Source organism: Biomphalaria glabrata, chromosome 11 (genome assembly GCF_947242115.1).
Source record: "Biomphalaria glabrata chromosome 11, xgBioGlab47.1, whole genome shotgun sequence".
Classification (NCBI taxonomy): domain Eukaryota; kingdom Metazoa; phylum Mollusca; class Gastropoda; family Planorbidae; genus Biomphalaria; species Biomphalaria glabrata.
In genome coordinates, this window is record NC_074721.1 from 37,656,961 (window position 1) to 37,669,497 (window position 12,537).

The 12,537-nt window shown below is 35.9% G+C and overlaps 1 protein-coding gene across 3 annotated transcripts in view; it reads left to right on the forward strand.

Annotated features, from left to right (window-relative positions):
* LOC106069852 (dual 3',5'-cyclic-AMP and -GMP phosphodiesterase 11A-like) overlaps positions 1-12,537 on the forward strand; it is a 222,413-nt gene that overhangs the window by 177,328 nt on the left and 32,548 nt on the right. For 2 of the 3 annotated variants that reach the window (XM_056003930.1, XM_056003931.1), the window contains exons 10-12: positions 3,147-3,209; positions 10,382-10,493; positions 11,832-11,907. In XM_056003930.1, coding sequence (XP_055859905.1) covers positions 3,147-3,209; positions 10,382-10,493; positions 11,832-11,907 — 251 coding nt within the window. The remainder of the gene's footprint in view (positions 1-3,146; positions 3,210-10,381; positions 10,494-11,831; positions 11,908-12,537) is intronic. The other variant, XM_056003932.1, reaches the window with a different exon arrangement.

Here is a 12,537-nt window from a genome sequence, read left to right on the forward strand (position 1 = left end):
TTCATTTTTTTTTTAATACATTTAGGACATGTAACGGGTTGCCTGAATCAGACATGAAAAACCAATGAAATAGCAGCCTTAAAACGCTCAGTAAACATAATTGTGCTCGAGAAGGGATTCGAACTCTAACCCGCGACCCCTTATTAACTAGCTCCAGCTTATCAGGCAAACATCCATATTCATATAAATTGTATACAGCACAAAAATATAGAATCTTAACTTTATAAAAAATTCAGATGGTTGGCTTTCATCCATTTTTCTTAATACGTTTAAAATTGTATAATGCAACTTTATAAATAGGAATTTAACCCCTAGAATTATGACTTTGAAATTTTTTTTTTGTTGGTTTGTTTACTAGTAAATAGATAGTTTTTTTTTCCTATGTTTATTTAATCACCTTGGGTTTGTTTGTTTTTTCGTTTTATTAACTTGTTTTTTTTTTGCCTACTGTCTTTATCTGTATGTTTCTTCACGTTGACTATAAATAACTATTTATAGATTAACAAAGGTTGTTACAGAGTAGTACAGAGTCAGACTAGGTAATAAATGTAACCAAAAAATATGGTCAAGCTGACCTCAGTGCATATTTTTTCTTCCATACCTTATCTTATAAATTTAAAGCGTTACCACAAGGGAGAAGATTGGTACTTCCTATACGTATCCATTATATTCTTTAGCTTAGCCATAGAATGATTGGTTGAAAATTGTAGAGTTTGTATACATAGTGAATGTGTACTTGTTATTGAACGAAGGGGGAATTCAATATGGTGTAGTATATCTGCTCGGAATAAGTGAATACAGCTCCGGATTTAAGAGATTGCGTTGGCCAAGGGCTTTACCTTCCGCAAACGCAAAGATGTATATCTTTTTTCAACAAAAATGTGCACATTAAATATTCGTTTATAAGAAGTGAGATCAAATTTACAAAAACTCTTATTTCTTTCTTCTAAAATATGGCATGCTTTTAGATATATGTATTTTCATTCATAAGTGGATCTTTTGTAAAATTGTAAGGGCCTACAGCCCTAAACAAAACTCCTGCCCATGGGCCTCCACAAACTTAAATCCGGCCCTGGAATGTGAGTTCTGAATGTTTGGTTGGTGATTCAGCACATCCAGGAAGTTGTAAGAAAGGCATCAGGGAAACTTTGCATTGTGCTGAAGCTGGCATCCACGAAGAGGGAAGCCCGAGCAGACATGCTCCGATCACTGTATTTAGGAGCAGTCCGATCACAGATAGACTACAGCCTACCTGTGCAAATTTATGGCTCTAGGACTGCTCTTGGACAACTTGATAAAATACAGTCCCAAGCCATAAGATTTGTCTGTGGAACCTTTAGGACAAGTCCAGTAAATGCGGCTGAGATAATGGCTAATGTAGGTCCACTAAACTTTAGGAGAGAAAGGCCAGTACTGACCTGCTTTGAGCGGTATAAAAGGCTGGATGAATACCTCCCAGCTAGAAAATTAGTGGATAGTTGGAAATGCAGAAGACGCATCCAGATGCAGTATTTTATGCATCATGCCACTAGACTATCTGATAAAGCTGGCCTCTCCACCAACCGACAAAACATTCAACGTTTTCCTCCCCTTCCCCCTTGGTGTCGCCCAACGACACCAGACATACGATTGAAACTAGTAGACCCTAATGCAACTAAGCTTAGTCGTTCATCTACCGACTATCAAATTCCAGCACTGAAGACCATTAATGCCTTCAAGCCCAGTGCTATGTTTGCATATACTGATGGGTCGGCATTAATAGATTCTGGAAGAGCAGGCTATGGAGCCTACATCCACTTTCTTGGCTCTTACTCAGTAAAAATCTTTGGACCATGTGGTAGTATTTGCAGTTTTGATGCGTAGGCCATGGCAGTCTGTGAAACCTTATAGGTCATTGACTCTTAACTCGGCAAGGGACATTTGAGGGCAACACAGATTGTTGTGGTTACTGACTCAAAATCTGTACTACATGCTTTGCAAAGCCCCGGACCATGGCCCCCCAATATCGACACTGTCGTCATGGCCTCCTCACACAACATAAAGCATCGCTATGGCATCCTTGTAATAATGCAGTGGGTACCGAGTCACATAGGTGTGACTGGCAACACTATTGCAGACTCCTTGGCCCACCAGGGAGGGCAAATTCCACCAATTGAACAGGCTGTAACTTTTCATCATGCCCTGGCTATAATTCGAAAAACAGAAATGGAAAAGTGGTTTGAGTGCTGGGACAAGTCCCAAAAGGCCGCCTGAGGCGCCCTGACCGCACTTCCCCGTGGTGGAGGCTGTCCAGGCCTGAGAAAGCTAGAATAGCACAGTGCAGGACAGGCCACTGTCCTGTTGGCTCATATTTCTCACGGCTATGGCCAAATTTCGATTCACGGTGCCCCCGCTGCGAGGAAGAAGAGGAAACCGTGCCTCATATTCTGTCTGACTGCCCCAGACTTGCTGATCTCCGTCTCGACAGGTCTGGGAAACCCAAAATTCTCGACCTGTATGGCGACATTTATGCACTACGCAAGACAGCAGGGTTTCTTTACAGGGCTTTTGCAAGAGAAGATTTAAGCCTCTCAAGCCCTAACTCAAATGGAGTTTGATGATGATGAAGATGATGATGTTGATGATGATGATGATGATGATGATGTGTTACATTTGATATATAAAACAGTTTCCCGCTACGCCTAGCATCTTTTGTAAAACTTTTTTTTTGTTCAAATATGTATAAAATTATATTTTCAATTCATCTTCCATATCTAAATGCACCAAATAGGCTTTGAAAGTTAAATTTTTCAGACCAAACTAAACCAAACGGCTATCTAACAAGCTATTGTGACTTTTTTCATATTCGATGTTATTCATCATTTTGGAGCTTTGATATTATATCACGAATTAAATTCATTGATATGTATAATTATTCAAACATTTTTACAGGCATTATAAATTTCAAACTATTCAGCACAAATAATGTGAAAATGGTTTTTAAAAAAAATTATCAGAATAATTTTATTATTTAAATATTTATTAAATTAGAATTGAATTTTTTTGTATTATGAGACACTTTATAAAAATGTGTCTTCATCTTCTGTTCCAATGTTTATATTGATGAAATAAAATTGTTTTCTTTTAAACTAATTACTTACACGCAGACGTCGAGCTGTGACCAGGCAGGAGACATTGAATGGTTTGCATTCTCTCCCTTATCTAAACAGGTATTAATAGCTGTGTGGTATTTTTAATATGAATGATTCGTGCAGCATAATACAGTTGGGCAATTAGCTCAGAAAGTTACACAAGTTCATAGACTAGTAGTAGATTTAGACTCCATAATCAGTTATAACTTATAACGTTTACGGTAAAAATTTTAAATGTAGAGGTAGTTTTACAATAAAAATGCTATGTATTTTATGCATGGCTGTTTTCTTGGCGATAAATACAGATCCAGATCTGCATGGAATAGGCCTATTTTAAGACGGCTGTTTTCTGGTCCAGAGATATAAAAACACTTATAAGTGTAAACTCCTGTTGGCTGAAAACATAAGAATTCATGGCCTAGGAGTAATGAAATTAAGAATTTAAATTATATCGTTCTATCCCTTTAGTCTCTGTTCTAATCAATTAAGCTGACATCTAAGCGATATATATATATATATATCAAATGTTATTATAGTGGCTATGATTCCTATTAAGAATTCTGACTTGAATTTGTCATTGAAGACGTTAATTATTGTGCATAGATCTAACAAATCATATTTGAAATATTGGCTTTAATTGATATGTCATTGGTCAGCTGTTCCACTCGTTCTGGTTTCCGTGAGTTCTTCAGTATTGTACTATTTATCATAATTGCTTACAAGACTAATCCGTTTATAGTCCTAAAACCGATAGGAAGGCATCCTGGGTAGTTCTTCTTCAATTTAATGTCTGGGATATGTGGCTGAGGGGCCTACATATCAAGAGGGCTTGAGTTCGAAACCCGACTCGAGTATAGCTGTTTTTTTACTGAGCGCCTAAACGCAGCACGGAAGGCCTTCTCCCAGATAGCATGAAGGTTATGTTAAGGCTATTGAACTTACCCATTCATTAGAGATTATTACCTTTTTGATGCAATTTGCCCTTTAGGAAGTTAAATGTGGCTTTTTAAGTGTCCCTTGGTCCATTCCTATGATTCTAATAAGTCTAGGATATCGTTAACCTTGTATGTCTAAAAAAAATCTAGCAACATGCCTCTGTGGAGTGTCACACGAGAATGCTGATCATGTTTTGTCCTAAGCTGTTTACTATATGAAGGGGCACTAACAAGGATACTGAATTCATAATATCCCTTAGGAAAATTAAAATTATAGAGACTGTCCGGTCTTATCCGGATTCACATGTCAAGAAATATACCTGGAACGCCCAGACGTCATAATGAGAATGCAGAAGAGATAAAAAAATATATTTTGTTTGCGGTTTGAGGACTTAAAACCACTAACATAACGTACTATACGTAGAGTATTAGTGTTGCAAAATTGGTATTTAAAGTATTAATATAAAACAATGTCAGTTTCTTTGACAGTATCACATAATTATTTACCTAGGGAAAAGGCGGATTTACTATAACAGCGAGCACTTTTTCTATGTATAGCAAAAAAATTGTCTCTGTTTCAGTGCTGTTTAAAAGCTGTGTCAACGCTGTTCAACTATGGCTGTTTCAAGATGTTTCCCTGCTGTTTATCTGTTGTTTCATTTCTGTTTCTAATGTTTCACGTAATTTTTAAGTGTGTCTGTTTCACCGCTGCTGAACTGTGGCACTTTCACTGCTGTTAAAACTCTTAATTTTTGTATTTTTCTTGTTAATTGTATAAGATGTAAAGCAGCGATTTGGCTTTTATTTGTTGAATGTTCACAACTTCTAAAGACCTAACTTTTTTTTATTGTTTCGTCATATATTCCTCTTCACATTTTGTTATTTATTTAAATTTTCTTTTTTAGTAAAACAAAATGTGATGTATTCCGTATTTTATTAAGGATGTAATTTCATTTTGTGACAAAATATCTAGGTCGCAGCTGGGGCTGCGTATCCACGTGAAATACTGTACTCTCCATTAATATTCGGACTCAAAGCCTTTGAAAAGAAAATTATTTTTAAAATTTTAATAATCAATCATTTAGGTCACATTTAGATCTGCATTGCCCACATGAAATATTTGAGGTATATATTGACAGGCTAACAGCTATTTTTATGCTAAAAAGCACAGGGCCTACGGCTATTCTAAAACCGGCCCTGTTTGTATTTAAATATTCATTAGAAACCTGCACTTTGTTAATCAATGTCCGTTCAGACATGAGGAATGTTCTGGTTCTATCGATTTATTGAATATTGTGCAATGTTTAGGTCGGAAGGAAAGCTCTCAGGAATAGATTTTTGTTCTGTAGGCATTCATAACTGCTTGCTGCAGTCGGGAAAGAAGGGACGAAATACTGACACTGTCATTTATTTACTTACTAGATCTAAGTTTTATCTCCACACAATGCTTCTAATAAAAACTTAAAGCATTACTTGATGTATTGTAATTATTCACCTAGATTCTAGTAGTTTAGACCCAACCTCTTGTCACCCTAAAAACGAAGACACTTATCAATGTCTACCTTGTATATATAGAGCTCCTCCTTCGTGGTCTAAGATGAGCACATTTCTCATTTCCTATGGACATGAAGATGACTGTAAAGTCCAATCCTCGCTTTAAAAAGCCGGCCGCATACATAGGGTAGGTTTGGTCAGTTGCAGATAGGCCTGCTTTTTCTCTCATCATTTTAATGGTTCGGGGCCCTTTCACGCTGGCCACTCTTCTTGCGTCATATCTATTTAAGCTCTATCTTAGACTACATCTCACACGTAGATTCAATGCATTTTGATTCGAGATTGCGACTTTAAAACTGCTACACCTTTCTCTGCGAGTCCTCTCCAGTTTACTCTACCCTTTCACCTTTGGCCAACAGTTACATGGCATAAACAACTGTTGAGTCTGTATTTGTCAAGTTGAATACATGTACTCTGACTAACTTAGTGAAGTACCCCCTTTCAGTTCTTGCCATCTATAGGACAGATGATGTAATAACGATTATATGTTTCTATGACAGACGGTTAATGAGGGTGTCATGAAGTCAGCACAACCACCAACCGATTAGAGTTGGGTGGACTCAGAGGTGTCCTAAAAATCCGAAAGTTCAAAATGCCAGTCTTCGCGGAGATTTGAACCCGTAACTCCTAGAAAGAAATTTAAGTCCATTATCACTCAACCACTTCTATACCATTTTCAAAATCTGTGGTAATTCTAACTTCGACCTCATTTGAAACTCTGTGGTAGTTTTTACTTCGACCTCATTTTAAAAATCTGGGATAATTTTTACTTCGATCCGATGTCAACGTGTTTAAAAAACAACGAAGTATTATCTGCCTTAATAAGAAGAGACAACAACGCCTTATAGATAGAAACTTTTACCTTCACGTCTATGTGTATTCCAACCCTAGCCTATCTTTAAGTTATCTTGTATACTTTTATAAGTACGCTAGTAGAGAAGACAACAAGATAAGAGAAACAAACCTTTTCGCTTATCTTATTATGAAGTGGCCTAGTGGTAAAGCGCTAGGCTTCTGAACCGGAGGGTCCCGGGTTCGAATCCTGGTGGAGACTTGTTTATTTTATTTTTGGATCTTCTGGGCGCCTTTGAGTCCACCCAGCTCTAATGGGTCCCTGATAATATTTGGGGGAAAAGTGAAGTTGGTCGTTGTGCTTGCCACATGAAACCCTCGTTAACCGTGGACCACAGAAACATATGACCTTTTCTTCATCTGCCCTATAGACCGCATGGTCTGAAAGCGGAACTCTTACTTTTCTATCATGAAGTATCCTATTGCTTTTTAAAAAGTTTTATACTTTATGACTTAACATTAAAGAAGTAACTATTCTAGATTCTAGTAGATTGGAATATCAATAAAAAAAAGGAAATAAAACGTCTAGACATTATTGTATCATTTATATATCACTTCCTGCGCATGTTGCGACATCAACAATCATTAGTACAAGGCACAAACTAGTGAGCTCCTGAGAATTCTGGGATATAACGTCTGCCTCTAAGAACGCTCCGCCATCTTCCAGATATTTCTCTTCTGACCTTCTCTCCAATGTTTTAAAGTCTCCTTCTGTCAGGCTGTACAGAGCAGTAATGTCAATGTCAATGTCATAGACCTAGTCCTGAGTACATGTCTCAACTGTCTCTGTCTTATGTGTCATTTTTCAAATATCTTCTTCTTCTTCTTATAATACAGACGTTACTTCAAAAAAGGAAGATGATTACGTCCTTCGGGTCATGCATTCAGTCATGCATGTTAACCAATGACTTAAGTTCTGCCAAGTCACTGGTTTTCCTGGCTAGCTCAGCAACCCATTCCATGCTCTAATAGCACTAGGGAAGAAGGAGTATTTGTACAAATTTGTCCTAGAATATGTGCCTTTATCTTTGTGTCTTTCTGAATATTTTATTAAAATATCGTCAGAGAGAATGCCTTTTCTTAAGCTTTATACTTGGGAATCTTGTTTGTTTCAGAAGATTCCAAATACTTCAATAATAACAATAAACGGAACCGTAAAGAGTTTCCCCAATTCATTCAAATTCATAGTAACTTTATTCAAAACTTTTATAAACCTCACATCAAACAGGACTGGCATCTCAACTTTCAACGCCCCAAACTTTGTCATTAAGCTGAAATAACACTTCAACTTTTAAAAATTAATATCTTTCGTTTTTGTTTTTACAAACACATTAATTATAAACTTGTCATCCAATTTTTGGCCTATACAATTGCCCTTCAACCAAATAAACAAAATCGATTCAATCCTGCTTTCAGAAATTGACATTCCCAGACTCCCAGCTCTAACGAGACTGAATCGAAAAAAGTTAATTTTAAATTAATCCTTTTCAAGTTCCCATAAGCAGGAAGAGAAGAAATATTTTTTAAGAAAATCGTTTCCGGAAATTAAATCCTAAAAGCACAAGCTTACAAATAGCTAAATTAATCACACCATAGGAGATTGCATTAAATATTATAAGCATAAGAAAGTATCTTTCAAGCAAATATATTTTCTAATATGTGATAATGTTTATATGGCTGTCAGTTTTACGGTATATAAGCCTCACATTGATTTAGAACGCTGTTATTTAAAAGAGTATGCATACAGTAGGCAACTATATGTACAACTTTAAATCAAACATAGAGCTTCTTAATTTCGAGCTAGAATAAAAAAAGCCACAATCTAGTATGCACCAGTTAGACAAGTTTGCCGTTACAAATAGTGTGAATGAGATAGGTCTCAGGAGAATTGTAAACAGGAAGTTTATATACAAATTGGTCTCTCGAAGAGGTCTCTCGAAGATTCACATTTCTACAGAGAATGGTTAAAATGCAAAGGGAATTAACTAGAAATGAAAAAGTATTTGTTATTTTGGCTACGAAAGCTTTCGGTCTGAAAATCTGTATATAGAGGAGACGAGCCTGTGTCAAGGAGCACAAATAGGTCCATCAGTCAATAAGTTTCAAGCTTCATGTCAAGTTTTAGTTTGTGAATTTATTCTTGAACTTAAATTACATTGTCTCTTTATAGAAAATGTACAATCTTTTCATAATTTAACAGTTTTATACAATAAAAAGATGAATTCTGTCATTACTTCACGGAAAGATTTCCCTGCACTGTAGTTCATGGGATTTAGATTGTAGATCCAGCCTCTGATAAAAGAGTGACAGGTTCCTCCCGATTCCATCGTAACAGATATTAAAACTCTAGATCCACACCTTCTCACTCGTTTGGTGTTTTTTGCTACTTTCGTATTCTGAATGGGCCTTAAAAATAGAGACTTGACATTTATGTATGAGAGCTGCATTTCAGCCAGATATAACGTCAACATTCGTTTATAAGTAGCAACGTTATATGCCAATCAGCTCAAATTTTTCTAATCGTTGGTTTTCTTGTAATAAAATTGTAATATATCATAATATATTTAATATACTATAAACTTAAAACTCCTCAAGTAGCTCCCTACGTGAGTTCAGTTTGAAACAATTATCTCATACACTAATCTATATTATAAAGTAGAATGTGAGGGGTATGTATGTATGTATGTATGTATGTATGTTACTTATAGACATCAAAACCGCTTGACCAATCTTGATAAAACTAGGCAGGAATGTTCCTTGGGTACCAACTTAGACCGTAGTGTATGTATTGTAGCCCTAAAACAAACTTAAGACCCTCAAAAAAATAAAGTTGTCCGACTCTATTACAGCTATAGTATTTTATGGATCTAGGCCATGTCTACAATGTTGACATGAGAAAAGATAGAAAGGATTTAGACCTAGATCTAATTTTAAGAAATACACTTTGCGCAGATAGTTTTTTACTTTGACACATGAAAATACAAAAGAAGATCCATTGATTTCATTATATAATAAAATTAACCTTCAATTTTGTGTTTCAAAAGCATTTTTTACATTAATTAGTTCCTTATATCTGTGATTACAGATTTCCTGACGAACATTCTTTCATTAGACAATTCCGTAATGAATCGCGTACTAAATATTAATTCGTTTTATTGTTACTTTATAATCCCATCCCTAGATCTAAAACTCTAATTCAACACTAAGATGATAAAACTTCTCTTCGCACAGATAGTCTTATACTTTAACACATAAACATATTAATTAAAGTTCATTCATTTCATATTTTGATCAAATAAACATTCAAATTTGGTTTTCTAAAGCTACATTCGTTTACGAAAGCTGCGAAGCCGAGTTGAGATAGGCCTAGATCTATATTCATTCATGACTCGCGTACTAAAAATTATTTCGTTTAATTGTTCACTTTATAATCCCATTTATTTAACAAAGCTATCGCTCTTTTCGTTTTTAATAGATAAGAATGTATCGACTTCGGGTAAACCATTTTCGCAAAACTAATTTTATTTTCGTAGCGAAAGAGAAATAACGTGAAAGGATCATTAGCTACGTTTAACATACATCTATATCCAATCCACTAGATTATTCAAAAGCAAATGTTTTAATTTAAAAAAAAATGGATTTAAGCCTATTAGCTATTTTTACATTGACACATTCGCTTTACTTATTACATTATTATTTCGTTTAATTGTTTACAAAACACTCTCAGTGACTATATCGACAGTAATGCGCAAATAAAGACCCGCGGGTCGCGGGTAACATATGTCTAGTATATATATATTTTCCCTTATTTTAAACAAGTGATTAATAATGTGTAAGAGTTACGTTACACTGAGAACTCTATTCTTCATTTTGTTTTCTTTCTGTCTGTGTTGTCTCCCCCTGTCTCAGCGATAGGGACAGCAGTCTACGAGTGACCAGTAAGATAGCCGAGCTGGTTCTACTGACGGGTGAGACGATCAACATCACGGACGCATCCCAGGATCCCAGGATCGAACATGAGGTGAGCGCTAGTATAGACTTGATTGGGCAAAGAATCAAATGATGGATTAATACACACACTGATGACTTGATACGTGGGTAATATTAGCGCATACTATCTGATGATTGGATGGTTAGTTGGGGGGGGGGGGAAGGCTGGATAGAGATACTTTATTAGAGGTATGCAAATACAATTATTGATTCTATCATTGAGAGATTGACAGAAGTATATTACATTTATTGCCAGATAAATACCTTGCTAAATCTGCAAGACTAGTCATTCTACTAGCGTGGCTAATATAGGGTGACCAAGATAAAAGAGGCCTGGTATGATTAGAGAAGAACAATTGCTTACAGAAAATTAAATAAAAATTTGTTATATAGTAAAAACAGCATATTGTTACGATCTCTTCTATTCAAGCCTTCTGTAAACACTGCTAAACACACAACAACACATCAAGAACCTGACAAAAAGTGCTCTGGTTAATCTGGTACTTTAATAATGAGTGTATAAGTAGACAACAGCCATTACTAGACTATTGGCAACACATCAACAACTAAAATGTTACATTGTACATCACCGTACAAAACTGTCTCTATCTCTTCCTGGACTCGTACATAACACTTGAGGACTCAACCAGGACCGACTTCATGGCGGACTAACAGTCCCGGTCTACTCGCTGTCCTGTCTTGAACTGCACTGCCTTACACACACTGTTTCTCTGGTCGACGCAGGCTTATGATCAGATGACCATAACCCGGGTCCTATTCACGTGCAAAGTTCATGCCAGTACTGTCCCTTGCCCTTCGATATAGCACGCTAAAACTGTATCACTGGCCTGTGTCACATATGTCAGCTGATCACACACAGTTAACCCTATTGCGTCGCGAATAGGTTTACAACAATATTATTAATAAACGTAAACATATCCTAAACATAACATAGTTCACACCAGATGTTGAAAGTGCGCACCATAAACTCCGAGACACAGGTCAGCACGTCTCAACGTGTTATGGAAGATTTCTGTTAATTCTTTTGATGCGATGTCCGCAATTAAGAAGTGAATGTCCCTTTTTAACTCTTCTATTGTATGCTGGTTAGTAGATGGTACTGTACACATGACCCTTTCAGTTAGCCCACAAATAAAAATCGCAAGTAGATAGATCCAGTCTTATCCGGGGCTCCTTTATCTTGGCCACCTTGTATATTTCATAGTAACGACAAAATCAAACAAATAAAATTCTTGTATCATTTGTGTAATGTAACGCATTACAAGCTATACAAATTACCTAAAGTAATTAATTTCATAAACTCAAATAATACATTATTTTGTACTTGCTATTTTGTTTAATGTCTTAGGATGAGACAGTAAAAGGGATTCGAACCCGGTCCGTGCTGTGTAAGCCAGTCAGAAACAGGCATTTCCAAATCATAGGTAACGATTTTTTTTTATTTAATAATGTAGCAATAGGTTTAGTTTCAGTTCCGCGTTTACCTGTTGCAGAAGATCTTAGCTAGATGTAAGTTCCAATGAGGTAAAGAGATACTCTCTGTGCATTACTTATTGTTGTTTCACCTTACGCCTTGTATCCAGAGCATCTATTATTGTATTCGGCCAAATCTGGATTATTTTTACCAAACTGGCAACAAGAGGAAGTCCCAAACACGTTGTTTTGAATTACAATGCTAGAGAAGTATTTCAAAAAAAGAGGTGATGAAATCAATTCATCTCTTATGAAGATGATGTCGGTCTTTAATTTCTTATTCTAAATATATATTTCTTGTGATTATTCAATATTGCAAGAAGTCTTTTTTATGAACTTTGTACAATCCAAGTTAATTTCTATATGAGACGGTGCGCAAAATGTTCTTGAAGGTTTATTTATTTCTTCAATCCTTTATTAAATACAAAGAAACATTTGAGTCGAGTGCTGGAATACCCGCTGAAAGCGTGTTCAAAATAGTGTATATTAAAGTTAAGATGGCGATATCTTGCAAAAAAATTACGGTCAAACCAGAGTTTTAACTGTGTGGCCAATTAGTATTTGTCCCCTATAAATATACA